This window comes from Chenopodium album, chromosome 2, assembly GCF_948465745.1.
Source record: "Chenopodium album chromosome 2, dcCheAlbu1.1, whole genome shotgun sequence".
NCBI classification, from domain to species: Eukaryota; Viridiplantae; Streptophyta; class Magnoliopsida; order Caryophyllales; family Amaranthaceae; genus Chenopodium; species Chenopodium album.
Window position 1 is genome coordinate 12,980,997 of NC_137835.1, and position 20,476 is coordinate 13,001,472.

Here is a 20,476-nt window from a genome sequence, read left to right on the forward strand (position 1 = left end):
CTCTTCATCCTCCCGGCAACCCAACACCCCTTCCAACCGGCGATCACAACCCCTTTTGACCGACGACCCACCACACCCCCCTCTGACAACCCACCACCTTCTTTGGCCGACATGAAGGTGGTGATTTTTTATTTATTTTAGGCAACCGTGGTAACCGGAGCCCAAAACCGGTTACCGTGCGTGGTAACCGGAGCCCAAAACCGGTTGGGCTCCGATTACCATCCATGATAACCGATTTTGGGCTCCAGTTAACGTGCACCTTAACCGATTCTATGGTAACCGAAGCCCAAAACCGATTGGGCTCCGATTACCATACACGGTAGTTGATTTTGGGCTTTGGTTACCGCGATTGCCTGAAATTTATTTTTTTAAAAAAGGAGGGAAGATGGTGGGTCGCCGGTGTGGTGGTGGTGTCAAGGTGTTAGTGATTGATGGCAAGAGGGAAGATAGTAGTGAAGTACTAAGGACATGGTTGTCCATTCACACTAAATGTTGACAGTTTTGATAATTTTGGATGACGGTATTTAACACCAACCATTATGTTGGAATTTTCATGCAGAGATGTCCTGCAGTCCTATCCAATTCATTTAGCAATTGATAGATAAAAAATGAACTTATATGAAGATTCCATTTAAACAAACTCATACACAAATTCATCAGCAATAACAAGCCAAAATCATGAAACTTAGATATGAGATGAAAAATATAGAGTAGAAAATACGATATAAGAGAGAACTCTCATGGTTTTGTTTTCTTGAGAGCTAGGAAAGTCGAATTTAAACATTTAACCTCACTCTATCAAATTAGGTTTTCATTCCTTAGAGGTTATGCAGTAAACACGAGATCCAAGATGTTGCACCTCCATACCAGCATCCTCACAGCCCTTGAAGAAGAGAGTTTCATCGTCTTTTCCTATTCGTCGTCTCCAACTCATCAAAAATGCAGGATAAGGTAATCCTGATAAAGAGTTGCTCACAAGGAACTTAGTTTCTAAACATTAAGTTTACAAAGAAATCACAAGTAATTGACACAAAATGAAGAAAATAAAATGCTCAAGAAGAGAGTATCCCACCATCCTGCTTATTTTGAGGTAACATATTCATGTTCCCTTTCGGTTGGTAAACCTTTAGAAGGAAAGATAAGGTCTTGATCAAGTTTGGATATTGTTTCACATCTACAAAAAAGAGAGTAAAATTGCAGTATTACTACAAGGGATCAAGTTTAATTTGGATAATGTCTCATATCTACAAAAAAAAGAGAGTAAAAATGGAATATAAGTAGAAGGAATAGCCCAACAAAGACAACGATAATAAAAGAGAGTAAAAATGCAACACAAATTCTTATAGCCATCGTGAGTGCTATAGGGGTTACCCGATCATTATTCAGGGGTTATTTTGTTAGTTACAAGGGCACTTGATCAGTGTTAAAGGGGTTACTCGGTCAGTATTTTAAGGGTTACTTTATTCTTTTACAAACAACCGCACACAAGAGGCGCTCAAAAAAGCATTATGGAATATTATTAGAAGAATAGCCCAACAAAGACAATGATATTCCTATAACAAAAAGAGATTAGTGCTTAAAATGAAAAGGATGACAAGGAATCATCATATCCATTTAGTTTATTTTATTATTATTAACGGCCATGGTTAAATACATAAAACACTTTTGTACAAATGTTTATAGCTGAATGTGCATTTTTATTTTTATTGTAATTTAAATGTGCAACTTTTTCATCATGTGCATAGTTCTACATCAAGCTCTCCACTAACTTTTAGTTCCAAATTAAATATATGCACATTAAGCTAAAAATATACTCAGATTGAATACAAAAAAGTTGCACATTTAACCATTGATCCATCTTAAGAATCTTCTTATTGAATATTTTCAAGTGATTTTGTGACTTAAAAGGTCTAAACTATCCTCACATTCATTATGCAAGTTAATTTACTTATATTAACTTTATCAAAGTAGTAAATCCAATAAAACCATACTCCCTCCATTTTTAAATACTATTTCTCCATACGCGGAGTTTTGGAGAAATTGTAGAAAGTAATAAAATATGGAGGTAGTAGGATTGGTGGAAGAATAAAAAATTGTATAAACCCAAAAGTAGTGGATAGAATTGAAGGAGAGAATATAGAATTAATATTGTTGAGTCCACTTTGTGAGATATATTAATTAAATATTGTAAGAACTTTCCAAATAAAAAAATGAAGTAAGTATTTAAAAACGGAAAAATGGAGCAAGTATTTAAAAACGGAGGGAATACTTCTTTAATATTTCTTAGTGTGGTAAATGAGGGGGAAAAAGCAACAATGCAATACAAAACACAACAATAATAGGAAGAATAAGAAGCAAAAAAACACACGAATTATACGTGGAAAACCCTTTCAATCTGAAGAGTAGGGGTGATAATGTGACTAAGCTATCCATAAACTATTAGTTAAGGGTTCGTTTGGCATTGCTGTGGTTTTCTGTTTTTTAGTTTTTTGTATTCTAAAAGTATAAGATATGTGTCCCATAATGAATCAAAAATTATATAAACTTATTAAAATTATGATAATTTTGAAAACTGACAACAAAAAAGTGGAAACACCTTTTTCTTGTTTTCTGTTTATGGTTTTTGGTTTTCAAAAAAACAGGAAACTGAAAACCAAAATTGATGCCAAACAAGCCCTAAATGTAAATCTAAATGATCAAATTCATTTAGTAATTTTTACAATCAAATCAACACCTTTGACAACTCCATCCATTCATTGCCTGCCGTTGCTGAGAATAAGAGTAAGGAAGAGAGCTTATGGCTTTAATGGGTCAAATTTGACATCAGAAGACAAAAAAATCAGAAATTTTAGACACACCACAACAAAGTCGCCGTTTGATGGTAGGATTTCAAAGGCTGTCATCTTGTCAATGCTGCCTCGCCTTCATTGATTTAAAGGTGTGGTTAATGGGTTTTATTGGGAATGAAGTGGCAGTAGTGACGGTAGGGTAGAGGCTTTGATAGGGAGAGAGAGGAGTGAAGAAAATGAAGTGATGGAGGTGAAAGATGGTGAGTAGGTGTGGCAATTTGGGTCAGCAGGGCCGATTTTGGTTATACTTAGAAACTATCAAAAATAGGGTAAAACAAAATATTATTACTAAATATGAAATTTGGGACAAATCGGGTCGAATTCGGATTGTTTGGGTTCGAGTTTCTCACGGTAACTTCGGGTCATGTTATTGGGTCGGGTTAGAAACTGTCAGCCCTAACAGTGAGGGTCAAGGGTGGAGAGGAAGGCTTTTCGGAGGATAGAGATTGACATTACCAACTCCGCCTGTGGGTTTTCCCTGCCAATCCCAAGCCTAAATAAAGGATGAGGGTTACGGTACAACTTTGTCACATCGCTTGACATGAGCCACAATTATTGAGAATAGCACTAGAATGGGTGACCTCTCGGGAAATTCTCATGTTAGTTCATGTAGAAGAAGAAAGATTGGCACTACCAAAAAAAATAAAAAAAATAAAAAAACAATTTCTCTCTCCCCTTTACCCAGGTCACCTTAAGGTGGTTATGTGATGGTAACTTGGTAAGGCCGCTTATTTTACAAAGTTCTCTTTACAGTCAAATATCTTTGAACAAGTATTGATTTTTTTTTTTTTTTTTAAAAAAAGATAAATAAAATATAAAATAAATAAAAATGTTGATATTGAACGATTTCCCTACAAATTGTTCAAGCATAAATTTATTCCCTATATGCATCGATTTAACTGTTTAAATAATTATTCTCACGATGTTGTCCACGTAGGATTGGTTAAGCTTCGTAACTTTTTTTTCTAGTTAAACATAGAACCGTTAACGGTGATAGCGGTTCTATACATTAAAACTGCTAACACCATTAGTAATTCTAATAATTGAAAAACATAACACTATAATTTTTCTTCCACTTCCTTTTGTCTATTAGAACCGCTAACAATGTTAGCGGTTTTAATGTATAAAACCGCTATCACCGTCAACGGTTTTATGTTGAAACAAAAAAAAATTACAAAGCTCTATCCAATCCTACGTGGACAACATCGTGGGAATAAGTTTTTAAACCGATGCACATAGGGAATAAATTTACCTTTTACGCAATTTTTAGGGAAATCGTTCGTTGATATTTTGAAAATACAAACTATATAAATTTAACAAGACCACACCTTATAACGTATTCCTTGTACGTAGTAAATTAGTTAAAAAGTGCAGTCAAATTATACCCTAAAAATGTCATTAGTGGAAATTAATTTGGGATAGGAGTAACTAATAATTTCAAAGGTAAATTGTATCCTACTTCTTGATTCAAATTACTAAATATAAGAGGACGCATTCAATCATATTAGGACATTAACATGCTAATGTTCCATTGAAAAAATATAAAAACAAATTTTTAAAAACCCAGTATTTATTAATTAATAATTCCTTTATTCTCTTTTTTACTTGATCCGCTTTGTCTTTTACATTATTCACCATTCCACCTTTGACACTCTTTTGTGAATTATATGTAAGGAAAAATATGTTCATGTGAGATCTAGTTAGAATTGTCTATATAAGTATTATCACAATATATAACTTTTATAATTTTTACTTATAGAGAATTAAAGTTATTGATGGTTAAAGTTGTGCATCGATAAGCGTGATAAAATAAACCGGTCAAGTAAAAAAACAGAGGAAGTACAAAGTATTTAATGTAAAAATTAACTTTGTAAGAGATCGCGTACTTACATAATAAGATATCACTTGCAATTATTAGATCCCAATTTGAATTGGCATTTGAAAAGGATTCACCCCATGTATCTGAAAACAAGCAGCACCTTGTTATCACCTATCACTCATTAGCTTGAATATGAATGATTGAATTCACATACAGATTTTTCACAATTAGCCTTGATTTTTTCAACTTATTCAATGTATACCACCCAGCTTTAATTTATTCTAAATCTTTCTTATGTCTGCTATAAAACCCTACTTAACTCGTTAAATCATTAATTTACACAACGAATGCAAATCAACTCAAAAAAAATTAACTAGGTAAAGAGCTAGTTAAAGGCTAATGGGAAAGATAGGGAAGATTCAAAATAAGTTAAAAATTAAGTAGAGCTAATTAGGGGAGGAGAAAAGGCACAAAAAAAGTTTCAAAAAAGAAAAATTGTTGTTAATTAGGGGTTGTTTGGTCATTAAAGTCATATGGCACAATTCTTGCAAACTTAAGGGATATACGATGAGATATGAAATTTGAATAAGATATTTCCAAGTGAATGCTAAAAAAACTGAAAGTTGTATTCACACATTTGGCCACATAAAAAAACTGAAAGTTGTATTCACACATTTGGCCACATAAAATTCCCAAGCAATAAAAGTTACATAATCCCAAATCTAAGGTTGCAGAAATTCGTTCACAATATAAAGGGTTTATAATGGCAACTAGAAATCAAGACGGAAACATGAAAGTCTTTTGAGGATTTAAGTAACTCACGCTTGACATGAGGAAGGGCAGGGACAACTTTGTTGATTTTGCAATTATAAGCTATATTATCCTCGATTTCTTGATCATCATAATCAGATGTTGTAACATCAATTTGTAACAGTTTTTTCAGAAAGATAGCCAAAGCGCCAGTTCCACTGCCATCAACGAATGAGAAATTAAGAACTCGTGAGCCCAATATCAACCCATAAATATGATAATTTCAAACAAAAGCAGAAGATCAGCTTCATACTAACAAATTGATTGCATTTATCTCTACAGTAACACTTTTTGTAATAGTGCACCATTCTGTTTCAAGTTAAGCATTAATAGACAACTGGCAAAACACAATCTACTACACTTTTTCTCTAAGATAGAAAGTACATGTATGTATAAATATAAACAGAAGCTGCTAACAGACTCGGGGTGATTTAACAGAAATTATTGATACTGGCCTATCGAGTAAAATTCCAAACCATAGCTGATTATCGACACTGAGACAAAGATCTGAGGGAGGTAAGCCATTAAGACAGGTAGAGGTCGAAAACAAAGGAAGAACAACATCAATATGAAATATGTTTCTACAAACTTATTAGGGCACAAACAAGAGAGTAAAAAGCCCAATATTCATCGCCACAATAATAAACGGTTTTACAAGTAGCACTAAACATATTCCAAATAACAAAGATGGTTTGCACATTAGATGCACACTAGCTTTTTATTTGTTGCGGAGACCCGAGAACAACATATTCAAGATTAAACAAAAATTCTTTGTTCCAATTCATCAAAACTCAAAATGAGTACATCACCAAACCAAAACTGCAGATTTAGAAGCCTTAACATAAGACCTCGGCTTAAATCTTGACTAAGTTTGCCATTAATATAAATAATACATAAAATAAGAAGAAAGGGACATTACATGCCTCCCCAATTCAATGACATGCCTCCCTTCTATCATAGACCGCTTTTGGACCAACCATTCAGAAAAAGCAAATGTACCTGGCCAGAGCAAATTTGCATTCAGCTGGTGGAAGGAGAATTCCCGAACGATCAACTCCTGCAATTGCAAGAAACACAAAACTAAAGATGTTGAATAAGACATTAAAGATGGACCATTTCCTCCACATGCGAAAGCCCTGAAAACAGGAGCTTGAGGCATAAGGCATCGCATAACAGTCAATATTTAAGTCATATCAGATTTTAAAGCACTTTCCATTGCGGTAACATGTCTGACAACTGTAACCAATTCGTCAAATAAGAAACATATAATAGTTGGCCAACTATATACTGATGAACATTTCTTGCCACAGCATAAAATCAGACTAGTTAAGTATCAAATGGCTATCTGCTGAGTTCCAGTATGCTCAACCTATCTCCTTGCCTCTTGACCCCAACGCTAAGCTGTTAACCCCCTTTTCTTTGAGTCAAGCTAATGTGTACTGTGTAAGTAGTTGTTGCCTTAAACCTTCCACTTTGTAAATGGGGATTGGGGATGTCTGCTACTCCTGATATGGCTAGGAGGATTCATTCGTAAAACTCATGCGAAGGATGCAAATATGGCAGAGTACTTAGCAATTCTTTATGCTGCTGCCTGGTCTAAATGGAAACAATTGGATGACTTGCTCAAAAAATGTTGTGACTGGTATTAATGATTTGCAATTTTGCAAAGGATCAGAGATACATATTTCAACGATGCCTGGAGACCTGATGTTCTTTGGATTTTCAATTCTCCTGTTTTTGCTGAATGGGATAGCTCCTGTCTAGCTTCTTTATCTACTCTACTGATCCTATGTACTTTGATTGTAATGTGGATTTATATTTAGTTCCTGCTACTGGTACTTCTCTGAACTTTTGTAATTTAAGTGTCACTTTGACACATAATTAATCTATTCTACCCCTTCAACCAAAAAAAAAGAAGTAAGATGTGAGATTTAAAGCCTATCCATTTCTCTATTTTGAACAACTCTTTTTAAAGAATATTAATAGAGATTAATGTTACTCAAACTCTTCAATTCTCAAGTACCCATGTTGGAACTCTTAAGTCTCTAACACTCGATGACTATGAACACTTGATACTTCACATTGAGCCAAAAATATGATAAATTTTAAAAAATAGCAAACATTAATAAGTACACTTTGTCTAACATAGAACCTTGAGTCTAAATAGTATAGTATAAAAAAGCATTAGTAACCCTCTGATAAGATATAAAAGCTATTGACCAAGATTTTTTATATAGTTTACTATAACATAATGATATGTCCAATTTATATAGTGTTTTACCCCCGTCCCTTGGTCATAATTAGTAGTGTTTTTGGCTATTTAGAGCCACTTTTATTACTAATTGGTGTTTTCTAGTGTTTTTGTAGTTTTGCTTGAGTTTTGTAGGAAATTGCACATTTGGAACGTTTTCCGGGTTTTTCATGAAGCAACTACGAGCATTAGGAGGACATGACCATCTTTAAAGCCCACGACCGGTCAGAGCCGGTGATTAAGGGCTCGGTATGTGATACCGGGGCATTTGGATCGAGTATTCAAGACCCGAAGAGGAAATCCGGATTGGGCAGAAGAATCAAGCCCAATCGAAGTGCAAGCCTCGAGAAAGAGACCGGGCCCGATCGAGCAATAAAAACTACACTAGAAAGCAATAATATCTATACTAAAAAAGCAATAAATAGAGAAAAGAGAGAAAGAGTTATCATATGTACAAGTATTCTACCCCCAAGCCAAATCAAGCTATGCCCTCATTGACTTGGGAGTGTAGCTAGGAGAAGCTACTCCTCGTCATCATCCTCTGGTAGCCTCCTCCATAACTCGAGCCGGCACCACCCTGGCTCGTACCAACACCACCATAGCCCGAACCACCTACAAAGTAGTTAGGGTCTACATTTCCCCCCATTCCCCCAGAAGGAGCATCGCCCCCATAACCATGGACCGAAGAGTAGTCCACATAAGTACCAAAAGCTCCGGGGGTCTAATACCCTCCTTGGGTGTATTGGAACCAATCGAGAACTAATGTCTCGGGGGGAATAGCCCCTCGACGTGCATAGTCGTCATACATAGGGTATAAACCCCTCTCGAGATTCCTCTCAACATGGCCTACCCTCCTATCTAAAGTGCCTAACCTAGAGTCTAGGTTTTGCACCATGCCCTCCACTCTCCCTTGCCCTCTCTCTATGCGGTCAAGTTGGCTCCTAAAAGCCGAAAAGTCATAAGGGGCATGGGAGTAGATATTATAATCGACAGAGGAGGTGGGCATGCCATAGGTGTAGGGTTGGGGTGGTGGTTGGTAATGGTGTGAATGGTGTTGGTGTGAATGGTGGGTTTGTGGTGAAAGGTGAGGCTCTTGGACCTCGCCTTGACCGTTTATCTCAAAAGTGTAGGAAGACTTCCCCTTCTCAAATTTGGTCAAGGCGGGGTTGGGTAGCGTAAATGTCTGGTCTCTCCTACCCGATTCCCGGTGGATTATCCACCATGTCTCACCGCCCATAGGTTGCACCCAGTTAAGGCCCCCTAAGTATGCTAGGTCCATGAGGGTAAAACCCTCCACTTTCCTATGCCCGGTCGGGTTCCATCCTAGGTGTTTCACTGCTATATGGGTCACCAACCCCCCAAATTAGATAGGCGCCCTAGACCTACCCCCCTCGGCCGCCCTTTGAAAATGTTGGGCTATCCTATGTGGTATTTTTAGTTTTTCAGCGTTAGAAATCATATAGGAAGCCAATAATTCAAGTTCATCCCTCCTAACGTTTGCCGGTTCATGCCTCCCAAAGATTGTGAGGCCGGCAAACCTTTGCCAAAACTTTGGGACGGGATGTTGAATCCACGTCCCTTTGGCATGTTGGAGGTTAAGCAAACCCTCCCCGGTGAGTCTTTTATAGACCACGACAATGTGATCTTGGGAGGGTTCAATAGGCTTATCCGATTTAAGCTCAAACAATTTACCAAATTCTTTTAAAGTTAACTGCACATCATTGTTTAGCAATCGGAATTTGACATGAGTGATTAAAGCATTAGTTTTAATAACATTGAAGCTAGAAATAAATTCTAATGTTAAATAATCATAGGTATCATAATGCATTTGGAAAAATCCACTCATTCTTATACCTTTAAACAATTTCTCTACCGGTTTATCAAGTCCTAGCCTAGACAACGTAGGATGATGTACAAATCGAGTAGAGATTACCTGTCTCAGGATGAGGTTGAGCATCCTAGCTCGTTGTTCGGTTGAGGTTATGACAACTTCCTCCCATCCCGATATTTGAAGCTCCGGGTCGATTGTTGTTGTTGCCTAGAACCTTCACCCCTTTGTTGTCTAGATCTCTTTGAAGCTATTTTAAGTGAAAAAGTTAGGAATTGAAGCTTTCTCTCTCTAAGGGTTTTGAGGAATCTTGAGAGAAAGTGGTAGAAATTTGGTGGGAAATGTAGAGGAGGGTTTTGGAATGAGGAATATGTGAAAATTTTTGGGTTTTGATGGATGAATCTGAGGAAATCTTGAAAGGAAGGTTTTCTTGTTCTTTCTTACTTCTTCTTCATTCACACTTTCTCTCTCTAAATCCTCCATTTTCAAACCTCCAAACTCACTTTCCTTTTAAGATCTCCTCAAATTCATCCATCAAAACCCAAAAATTTTCACATATTCTTCATCCCAAAACCTTCCTCTACATTTTCCACCAAATTTCTACCACTTTCTCTCAAGATTTCTCAAAACCCATAAAGAGAGAAAGCTTCAATTCCTAACTTTTTCACTTAAAATAGCTTCAAAGAAATCTAGACAACAAAGGGGTGAAGGTTCTAGGCAACAACAACAACCGATGGTCGACCCGAAGCTTCAAATACCGGGATGGGAGGAAGTTGTCATAACCTCAACCAAACAACGAACTGGGATGCTCAACCTCATCCTATCTCTACTCGATTTGTACATCATCCTACGTTGTCTAGGCTAGGACTTGATAAACTGGTAGAGAAATTATTTAAAGGTATAAGAATAAGTGGATTTTTCCAAATGCATTATGATACCTATGATTATTTGACATTAGAATTTATTTCTAGCTTCAATGTTATTAAAACTAATGCTTTAATCACTCATGTCCAATTCCGATTGCTAAACAATGATGTGCGGTTAACTTTAAAAGAATTTGGTAAATTGTTTGAGCTTAAATCGGATAAGCCTATTGAACCCTCCCAAGATCACATTGTTGTGGTCTATAAAAGACTCACCGGGGAGGGTTTGCTTAACCTCCAACATGCCAAAGAGACGTGGACTCAATATCCCGTCCCAAAGTTTTGGCAAAGGTTTGCCGGCCTCACAATCTTTGGGAGGCATGAACCGGCAAACGTTAGGAGGGATGAACTTGAATTGTTGGCTTCCTATATGATTCCTAACGCTGAAAAACTAAACATACCACATAGGATAACCCAACATTTTCAAAGGGCGGCCAATGCGGCCGAAGGGGGTAAGTCTAGGGCGCCTATCTACTTTGGGGGGGGGGGGTTGGCGACCCATATAGCAGTGAAACACCTAGGATGGAACCCGACCGGGCATAGGAAAGTGGAGGGTTCTACCCTCATGGACCTAGCATACTTAGGGGGCCTTAACTGGGTACAACCTATGGGCGGTGAGACATGGTGGATAGTCCACTGGGAATCGCGTAGGAGAGACCAGGCATTTACGCTACCCAACCCCGCCTTGACCAAATTTGAGAAGGGGAAGCCTTTCTACACTTTAGAGATAAACGGTCAAGGCGAGGTCCAAAAGCCTCACCTTTCACCACAACCCCACCATTCACCCCAATACCAACCACCACCCCAATCCCCCTACACCTATGGCATCCCCACCTCCTCCGTCGATTATAATATCGACCCCCATGCCCCTTATGACTTTTCGGCTTTTAGGAGCCAACTTGACCACATAGAGAGAGGGCAAGGAAGAGTGGAGGGCATAGTGCAAAACCTAAACTCTAGGTTAGGCACTTTAGATAGGAGGGTAGGCCATGTTGAGAGGAACCTCGGGAGGGGTTTATACCCTACGTATGATGACTATGCACGCCGAGGGGCTAGGCATTAGTTCCCGATTGGTTCCAATACCCCCAAGGAGGGTATTCGAACCCCGAAGCTTTTGGTACTTATGTGGACTACTCTTCGGTCCATGGTTATGGGGGCGATGCTCCTTTTGGGGGGAATTGGGGGAAATGTAGACCCTAACTACTTTGCAGGTGATTCGGGCTATGGTGGTGTTGGTACGAGCCAGGGTGGTGCCGGCTCGAGTTATGAAGGAGGCTACCAGAGGATGATGACGAGGAGTAGCTTCTCCGAGCTACACTCCCAAGTCAATGAGGGCATTGCTTGATTTGGCTTGGAGGAGATTTCTTGTACATATGGTAACTCTTTCTCTCTTTTCTCTATTTATTGCTTTTCTAGTATAGATTTTATTGATTTCTATTGTAGTTTTTATTGCTTTCCTTTATGAAAAAAATACAAAAAAAATTAAAAAATAAAAAAATTTAAAAATACGTTCCAATGAATTGTAAATCATGCTTCCCTGTGTCCCATATTTGGAAAATATTGTTTTGATTTTTGGTATATGATAATGAGCTTTGTGAATTTGTTGATCATGATTTGAAGTTTAATTGTTTGGATGCCTAAACATGCGTCAATTTTGCCAACTATTTGTGAATATAGTGCTTGACTAGTTGATTTGGCTAGGAATGTGTGATAATTCGTGGTATGTCAAGGAATTTGAGTATTGGTTTGCAACTATAAGTAATGTTTGTATGGCTCAATATTATGCACATTGAGGAGGACGAATGCATTTGTTCTCTTAGGTAGCCTTCAGACGATATTAGATACATTTGTTCCCTTCTTGTTACCCATGTTGTTGCTTGTGCACTTTTTATTGTTTATTTAGCCACAATACAAGCATATATAAGACCCATTGGTTACTAGTCCCAAGCTTGGCTTGGGGGAGCTATTAGTTGGTGAGGTGAGGGAGTTGTGGTGTGCATATTATTTGCACAATGTGGGAATAAAAGGAGAGTGGTTGTTCTTTTGATATTATGGTTGGAAAATATTGATGTTTTGTATTTCAAAGTTGAAAATTTCCAATATGAGATAAAAAGAATAAAAAGAGCAAAGGAAAAAAAAATTGTTTCAAATGTTCAATTGTTCTATGTGAAGGTTGCTTAAGAAAAAGGAAAAAAAACAAAAAAAAAAAAAAAAAAAAAAAAAAAGAATAAGTAGTTCAAAGTTTGTTTTAATTCACTCTATTTCCTATTATCATACTTTGTGAGTGAATATGTAAGTGTTGGGATTGTTGTTATGTATATGATTGCTTGGGTGAATTTTTGTGGAGTTAAGTTGTGATTGGAGATGTTTTGGTCATCACTTATTTTTGACCTTAGGTTTTATTAGGATATGGCTCCCTTAAGCATGGCTTTACTCAGACATTTTCCTAAATTTATCCTACCCTCTACCCCCAGCCTTACATTACAAGCTTTAAAGACCTTCCGACCTTTGTGCATAAGAGTTGTATGAATGTGAAAGTGTTGTTTATCAATGCAAGTTATGATTTGACATATTTCGAGTCGACTAGTAGGTTGAACGTACATTGTTTTAAACACGCGAGAGTGTGAGTTGGGAGGGCATTGTTCACATATAAAGGGGTTGGTTGGAGAACGATCGAGTACATCTTTTACTCGCCACATAAATAAGAGTTGAGTGTGTGAGCACTAGTCTTGAATTCTATATGCTCATATGGTTTGCTCTACTTGACAATTGTTGGAGAGGAAGAATGATTACATGAATGAGATTAATTGACATTAAAGCATGTTTATTAGATTTGCCTTGAATCGTTTGTGCTTGATTTTGTTTACTTGGGATGAAGCATGTTTTATATGTTCATTGATGAGCTCTTTGCTTAGGGACAAGCAAAGGTTTGGCTTGGGGGAGTTTGATATGTCCAATTTATATAGTGTTTTACCCCCGTCCCTTGGTCATAATTAGTAGTGTTTTTGGCTATTTAGAGCCACTTTTATTACTAATTGGTGTTTTCTAGTGTTTTTGTAGTTTTGCTTGAGTTTTGTAGGAAATTGCACATTTGGAGCGTTTTCCGGGTTTTTCATGAAGCAACTACGAGCATTAGGAGGACATGACCATCTTTGAAGCCCACGACCGGTCAGAGCCGGTGATTAAGGGCTCGGTATGTGATACCGGGGCATTTGGATCGAGTATTCAAGACCCGAAGAGGAAATTCGGATTGGGCAGAAGAATAAAGCCTAATCGAAGTCCAAGCCTCGAGAAAGAGACCGGGCCCAATCGGGCAAGCTTGCACCCGATCGGGCGGGCGCGCAGAAGACAGCACCGGCAAGAAGGCGCGCCCGATCGGGTGAGCATAGGCTCGATCGGGCGCGGACAGGAAGGCTATGAAGAAAAAGGCGGCCCCGATCGGGCGGCCTTTCGGATCTGGCGCGTGTTTTTGGAGCCGAGTTTTTAGTTTTCAATTAGAATTTGTTTTAGGGATGTTTAAGTACGATTTTTGTACGTAATTTTGATTACCTTCTCTCTTAGACTTTCTCTCTCTACTTAAAATATTTTCTCTCTCTTAAATTCTCTCCCAGAAAAAAGTGGGGGAATCTCTTCCAGGTAAAGAGAAAGATATAGATTCTCATCAGACTTACCAAATCAATCTATAGCCAGTCCTACCAAAAAAAAGTATAACCTACTTAAGGGTATCTGAAAAGAGGAAAGAAACACTAGTTCAATAGTGACGGCGGATTGAGGGCGGAAACTATGATTAAAATTTGGCGCTTGAGTGGGGTCGGGGGGGTCCCTTCGAAACTTTGTTCTTAATTCCACTCCTTAATCCAGATTTCTTTTGGTAACAATTTCTTCTCTTTTAATTTAAGTTATTTTCTTTAATTCTTTCATCATGTCTTGTTTTATTGTTTTGATTAGTTTAGATTTAATTATGCTTGAGTAGTTTTATTTCTAGGGTTTATGGGGATCTAATAAATAATATGAAGGGGTAATTTGTGATTGTTGATTATCAATGCTTGATTATTTTTCTATCGATTGATTTAATGCTATGCAATTAGGTTTGGCCAGATTTAATTGTATGAGTTTAGCAATATTGATTCGAGATTCGAGAGATGAGAATTGATGTTTAGGCTTAGTTTCAATAGGCGGACTAATTTATAAATGGTTAAGTCGAGATTCGAGAAATGAGATTTAATATCGGTAAATTAATTCTGTGATTGTAATACGTAGCGAAAGCCCTTTATAATCTGATTAATTGATGCATTGATGATTGCTTATTATGATTTACCCTGGAATATTGTTTATTAGTGAACCTATGCCCTAGGTTTTTCCTTCATTGATTTATCTCCTATTTTATTCCCTTCTTACTTTTACCTTTAGTAGTATAATTACTCTTTTACAACAAATTTGGTTACTTGATAATTAAGATTGCTTCTAATTAATTAGGAATAAATTAACTTGTTTCCATGTGGTTTGACCCTTCTTCCCTATCTACATAGTTAATGGATTTAGGTTTTATTTTTGATTAGGTGAATACGACTTGAGCCTACCACATAACTTAAAACTTGCAAAAATTGTCCAATAATGACCAATCAGCACAACATAAAGTAAGCTCAATCCTTTCCTAGTTATCAGTTAAAAGTGCATCCAACTCAAGTGCATAAAATGAAAAAAGGGGTTTCAGATAGCAAGATTCATTGACCACCTATGGGTCATTGATTGCTATCACTTCCATAGGAGCTTAATATGATCATACTTGCACACATCATTACAAATTAATCCTTCCGTTAAGAAACAATAGTCTCATGTACAATTTCAAGATGTCTGGAAATAATAACCAAGTTCTCTAAAATAGTAAGGGTGCGTTTGGTTGGGGGTATTCAACAAAGGGAATGGGAATCACTGCCCTGATTCCCTTTGTTGTTGTTTGTTTGGCACTTTCTTTCATTCCCTTTACCCTCTCCATTACCCCAAATCCCTCCAACTTCATTCCCCACCCCCCCCCCCAAGACTTTTCCATTCCCTTTCCTTAGCCACCACAACACCACCATATCCAAACCAACCACCACCATCCTACCCTATCCCACCACCAAGCCACCATCGCCGCACCTCCACCATCCCTCGCCGGATCTTCCCTGCCCATCGTCGGAGCTCCCCCGTGCCTCGCCGGAGCTCTCCTCCCCCGAAAAACTCCCCCACTCCCCGCGAAAACCCTAAAAACCACCGTCTAACCATCAACACCACTACCATCAACCGACCCAACTTCACCAACATCACCGCCCACCCAAATCACCCTAAACCCACTCGAAAAAACCCACGCACCCTCCCTGAAAACCACCCACCGAAATCTCCCAAAACCACCTCCCCGAAAACACCAACCAAAATCTCCCAAATTTGACCTAAACCCACCTCACCCAATTCGTCACAAACACCACCCATATCTCCAAAACCTCCATATCCACCATGAAAACCAAGCAACTAGATCTAATAAAAAAAATTTTTAAAAAAAATTGAGAGTGAAGAGGGCATCAACGACGGTAGAAGAGCAGCGAAAAAGGTGGGAAACGGTGGTAGGTCATGAGGAGGGTGGTGGCTAATGTGGTGGTGGTGGTAAGTGAATGGCAGATTTAAGGGGTAGTGGTGGATTGGTGGTTGTAGAAGGAGGAGGGTAGTGGTGGTTGAAAATTTGATTCCCTTTGTTTATGTAAAACAAACAATAATACAAAAATGAGGGATTAGCTTTCCTTTCTCCTCATTTTCCTTTGTTGATTCCATTCCGTTTCCCTTGTGTGAACCAAACGGCCCCTAATTGTTAATGACTGGGTTTTTTAAAATGTCCCTGTATATATAAAGTGAAGACGAGTTTGTTGATCTCAGCTTAATTATGCAGGATTTACACATTATTATAAAAGGTGGTTAATTCTGGAAAAAGCTACGGAGGAAGTAATTTGAACAATGCTATCATCCAGGAGTCTTTGAATATAACAGCACTTAAATGACAAATATGACAGACATCATGGTTCTGAATTTCTGATACAAATCAGAGAAACTCCAATATATCGAATGTACTTCCTTCGTTCTTTAATGTTAAATGAATAACCGAATAAGAAAAGTTGAGCTTAAAAGAAGTATAAAAATAATAAAATATAAAAATAAAAAAAAAATTAAAAAAAATAAAACTTCTTTTATGTTCAACTCCCAGTTCCTTTTTTGTTCTACATACTTTGCTTTATTCTATTTTAGCTTGCTCTTTTAATCGTTGTGTATACAGAGTAGAACATAGAAGACCAGATGAATACTACTTTATACATAATATACTTATAAAAAAAAACTTGTTCTCGAATCAGATTCGTCTTTACAGGATCTAAATAGAAGCAACTAGCCACCTACATGCCATATTTAAGTGAGTAAGCTCAATAAAACTGCTCTTTTTTTTACTAGCCTTTTCATTTTAGCAAACTAGAAACAAAAAATTGAAATCAAACCAAACTAGCTACCAAATTAGTGATTTCAATTTGTCCTAATAAACATCAAATGGTTTTACACTTTAAACTGCTCCTTTTTACTAGTCTTTTCATTTTACCAAACTAGCAACTCAAAACTGAAATCAGATTATAGTAGCAACAAAATTAGTGAACTCAATTTTTTTTCTAATAAAAATCAAATGATTTTACAATTGAATCTCTACAAATCTGAACTGCATTGCACTATAACAATTTTAAACTACATGCAAATTACAAAATTATTAAGGAAAAATATGCAATTGAATTGGGTATAGAAGAAATGAACTCACCATTCCTGGAAATTGATGGGTTCTTTCAACAAAATTTTGTGGAGTACTGGGTTCTTCATCTGCTCAAGCAAAAATGGCGGTAAAATTTGTAAGAAAAGTTTAATTAAAAATTAATTACTTGGATTTGAAGAGAGATGTACCAGAAGAATTGTCAGAAGTGTTGCCGAAGAGGGAAGATGGGGAGAATAGAGCAGTCTCCATTTCCGTACAACGAAAAACGGTGAATAAGACGGCGGAAATGCAGCGAGGTTCTGACTTTCAAAAGCATCCTAATGATGCAATTAGGTTTGTAATTTAGGGGATGCGCATGGTGCACCTGAGGTGTATGGGTTCATTTCATTGCACTTTTGTATTTTAAAAATTAAATCTTGTTATGAAATAAAGGGAATATGAAAGGAATTTAGGAGAGAATAGATTAGTCTATCATTCCATTGAGCAAGGGATGTATATATATACAATAGCTAGGGTTTTCTTAGAGAACATTAAACCCTAAACCTAGAATATTCTAAATGGTACATGAATATAATGGGCATCCACGTAATATTTCATAACACTCCCCCTTGGATGTCCATTATGAAGATTGTGCCTCATTAAAACCTTACTACGAAAAACCATGTGGGATAAAAACATAGTAAAGGAAAAAAAGTACATCATTCTTCGTAATACGCTTGCAATGTTGCCTCATTAAAAACCTTACCGGGAAAACCCAATGTGGGACAAAACCATGGTCAAGGAAAAAAGAGTGCAGCGCGTATTTTCTCCCCCTGATGAATACATAACGTATTAACGTGAAATCTTTTAGTGTAAAAATTCGACACGATATGGTTGAGTAACTTCTTCCGTGTAGCAGAACATCATTCATGATGATTGATCCTTTCAAATTGAACTTGAATCTTCAAATGGACTTATTGAGCCATCTTCATTTCTTCATACTTGTGAAAAAAAATGCAAGTGTTTACCACTATTTCATTCAATTCGGTAGTTTTGTTTCGAATTATCATAATAATTAGATGTATGCCTTCTTCTAGAGGTCGTGTATACTACAAAATGATGATCAATAAATGATCACATTATGCAAACATAATTTCATGGCAACACTTGATATCATATATATTTCATTTTCCAGTATCATATGAATTAAGAAATCAAACTAATTACATATTTTGTTCATGGCTCTTCTGGACCATAAGATTATTATTTTCACTCGATGGTATCTTATTGTAATCCCCCATATTTTTAAATATATTATAAATGAAATTATATATTATTTATAATATTTATTTGTATTTTTCCGGAATTTAATTTCAAAAGTTTCAATTTTTAATTTTGGGTCGAAAATTATTTTGGTACAAATTTTTATACACACCTTCATTCTATAATTCATGTCCAAACAATCAAAGCCAATCTCACTTTACATATTTAATTGGAAAAATTGCCCGCAATAATCCGATATTTTGCCCGTCCGCTGAAAATAATCCCACCTTTGGATTATTTTTTAATAATCCCACCTTTACCCCTAATCCGCTTCCAATGGTCCCAGGTGACCAGTTACCTGTTAAAAAGGTAATTTTTTTTTTTGGGTGTGAAATACACGTGTCACTATACAATTTGACCAAAAATTTTAATAAAAAAATGAAAAAAAAATCCACCAGCCACCCCTCCACCAGCCCTAGCACCCCTAAGCCACACCACTTCAACCACCACCATCCCCACCTGACCGTTACTCACCACCATCCCCACCTGAACGCAACCCACCAAACCGAAACGCCCCTCCCAACCGACGCCGACCGGAACCAAACAACCCCAAAACTCTTTCGAAACCCACCAACCCCATGCCCATTCGAAACCCCACCCAAACCCAAAGCCACCACTGCCACGAAACCAGACCCAGCCAACACCGCCACGGCGCCACCAAACCAAACCCGAAACCAGATGTTGAACCCACCAAACCCGAAACACCGAACAAGACCCCAACCAAGTCGATGTTAAGGGACGGGGAGGGGGTTGGGATCGGGATGGGGAAGGGGTTTTCGAGGGTAGGGGGATGCCGGAATTCGGGAAAGAGGGAGGTCGACTCGGCCAGAGGGGGCAGGGGATGTCGGAAAATCCGAAATTGGGGACGGGGAGGGGGTTGGGATCGGGATGGGGATGCCAAAATTCGGGAAAGGGGGAGGTTGCCGCGCCGGGATTGGTGGCTGGGGAGGTCGGCGGGTTGGGATAGGTGGCAGGGGAGGTGGTTTGGCTGGTGGGTGGTTTTATTATTAATTAATTGTTTTTTTATCTTTTTTTTAATTTTATTATTTGGACTAATCGGGTGTCGACACGTGTCAAGTGACTTGCTACAACAAGTTAAGTTACCGGTTGGGACCATTTAAAAAGATCGGGGGGTAAAGGTGGGATTATTAAAAAATAATCCAAAGGTGGGATTATTTTCAGCGGACGGCCCAAAGGTGGGATTATTCCGGCAATTTTTCCTATTTAATTGGCCCATTAATTTATGAGGCCAAATCTTACAACTTACCCTACACCACTCTCTCTCCTATAAATACCCCATACATCCCCAAATTTTTCCCCACACAAAAAGGTTACTAAATTCTTTTCTCTTTATTTTATTTCTTTATTTTTGTTCCTTTATTTTTCTTTTCTTTTTCTTTTTTCTTTCTTTTCTTTTTCTTTCTTTTTCTTTCTTTCCTTCCTCCTTCACGTGAGAAAGACCTCACTGGCGCCCACCAAGTGCTGCTGCCGCCTGCTGGCTGCTGCCACGCCGCCGCCCGCCGCCCGCCGCCGGCGACCCACCCGCCCAGCCACCGCCGTGGCCTTCCTTCCCTCCTCCTTTGTTTTATTTTTTTTTTTAGTTTTGCTTAGAATTGATTTAATTGTTTTGGGGTTTTGATTTTGTAGTATAAAGATTATATTTTTAGTATCAAAATCATGTTTTTGATAGCTTAAACCTATAATTTCAGATTTTAATTGTGTTATATATTTTCAGATTTTATAATTTATAAACCTAGGGTTTTAATTTAATCAAATTGGGATTTTAGGGTTCTAATGAGCAATTAATTTGGGGCTTTTGTTCCTATTGTATTTATAATGATTAATTAACCATAAAAACATGTTTTTAATGGAGTTTTAAGGACCTTTAATCAAATTTATATTGCTGGAAATTTGTTTAA

General features: G+C 37.5%; 1 protein-coding gene across 1 annotated transcript; it reads right to left on the bottom strand.

Moving 5' to 3' along the window:
- Positions 1-602: 602 nt before the first annotated feature.
- On the bottom strand, positions 603-17,620 carry LOC145583256 (protein N-terminal and lysine N-methyltransferase EFM7-like). Its single transcript, XM_081640458.1, has 7 exons — positions 17,444-17,620; positions 17,304-17,362; positions 6,402-6,535; positions 5,491-5,636; positions 4,740-4,811; positions 1,073-1,174; positions 603-957 (listed from the first exon to the last, which is right to left on the bottom strand). Exons 1-7 carry the CDS (start codon positions 17,502-17,504, stop codon positions 812-814), a joined length of 720 nt encoding a protein of 239 aa, XP_081496584.1. The 5' UTR covers positions 17,505-17,620; the 3' UTR covers positions 603-811.
- Positions 17,621-20,476: the final 2,856 nt, after the last annotated feature.

Bases quoted from the DNA above. Each gene is read 5' to 3' on its own strand.
- LOC145583256 (XM_081640458.1), bottom strand. From the start codon at position 17,504: ATGGAGACTGCTCTATTCTCCCCATCTTCCCTCTTCGGCAACACTTCT. The intron at 4,812-5,490 runs GTGAGTTACTTA...GCTTGTTTTCAG, and splicing joins TGCCCTTCCTCATGTCAAGC to ATACATGGGGTGAATCCTTT. The intron at 1,175-4,739 runs GTAAGTACGCGA...TCTTTTTTGTAG, and splicing joins TGCAAGTGATATCTTATTAT to ATGTGAAACAATATCCAAAC.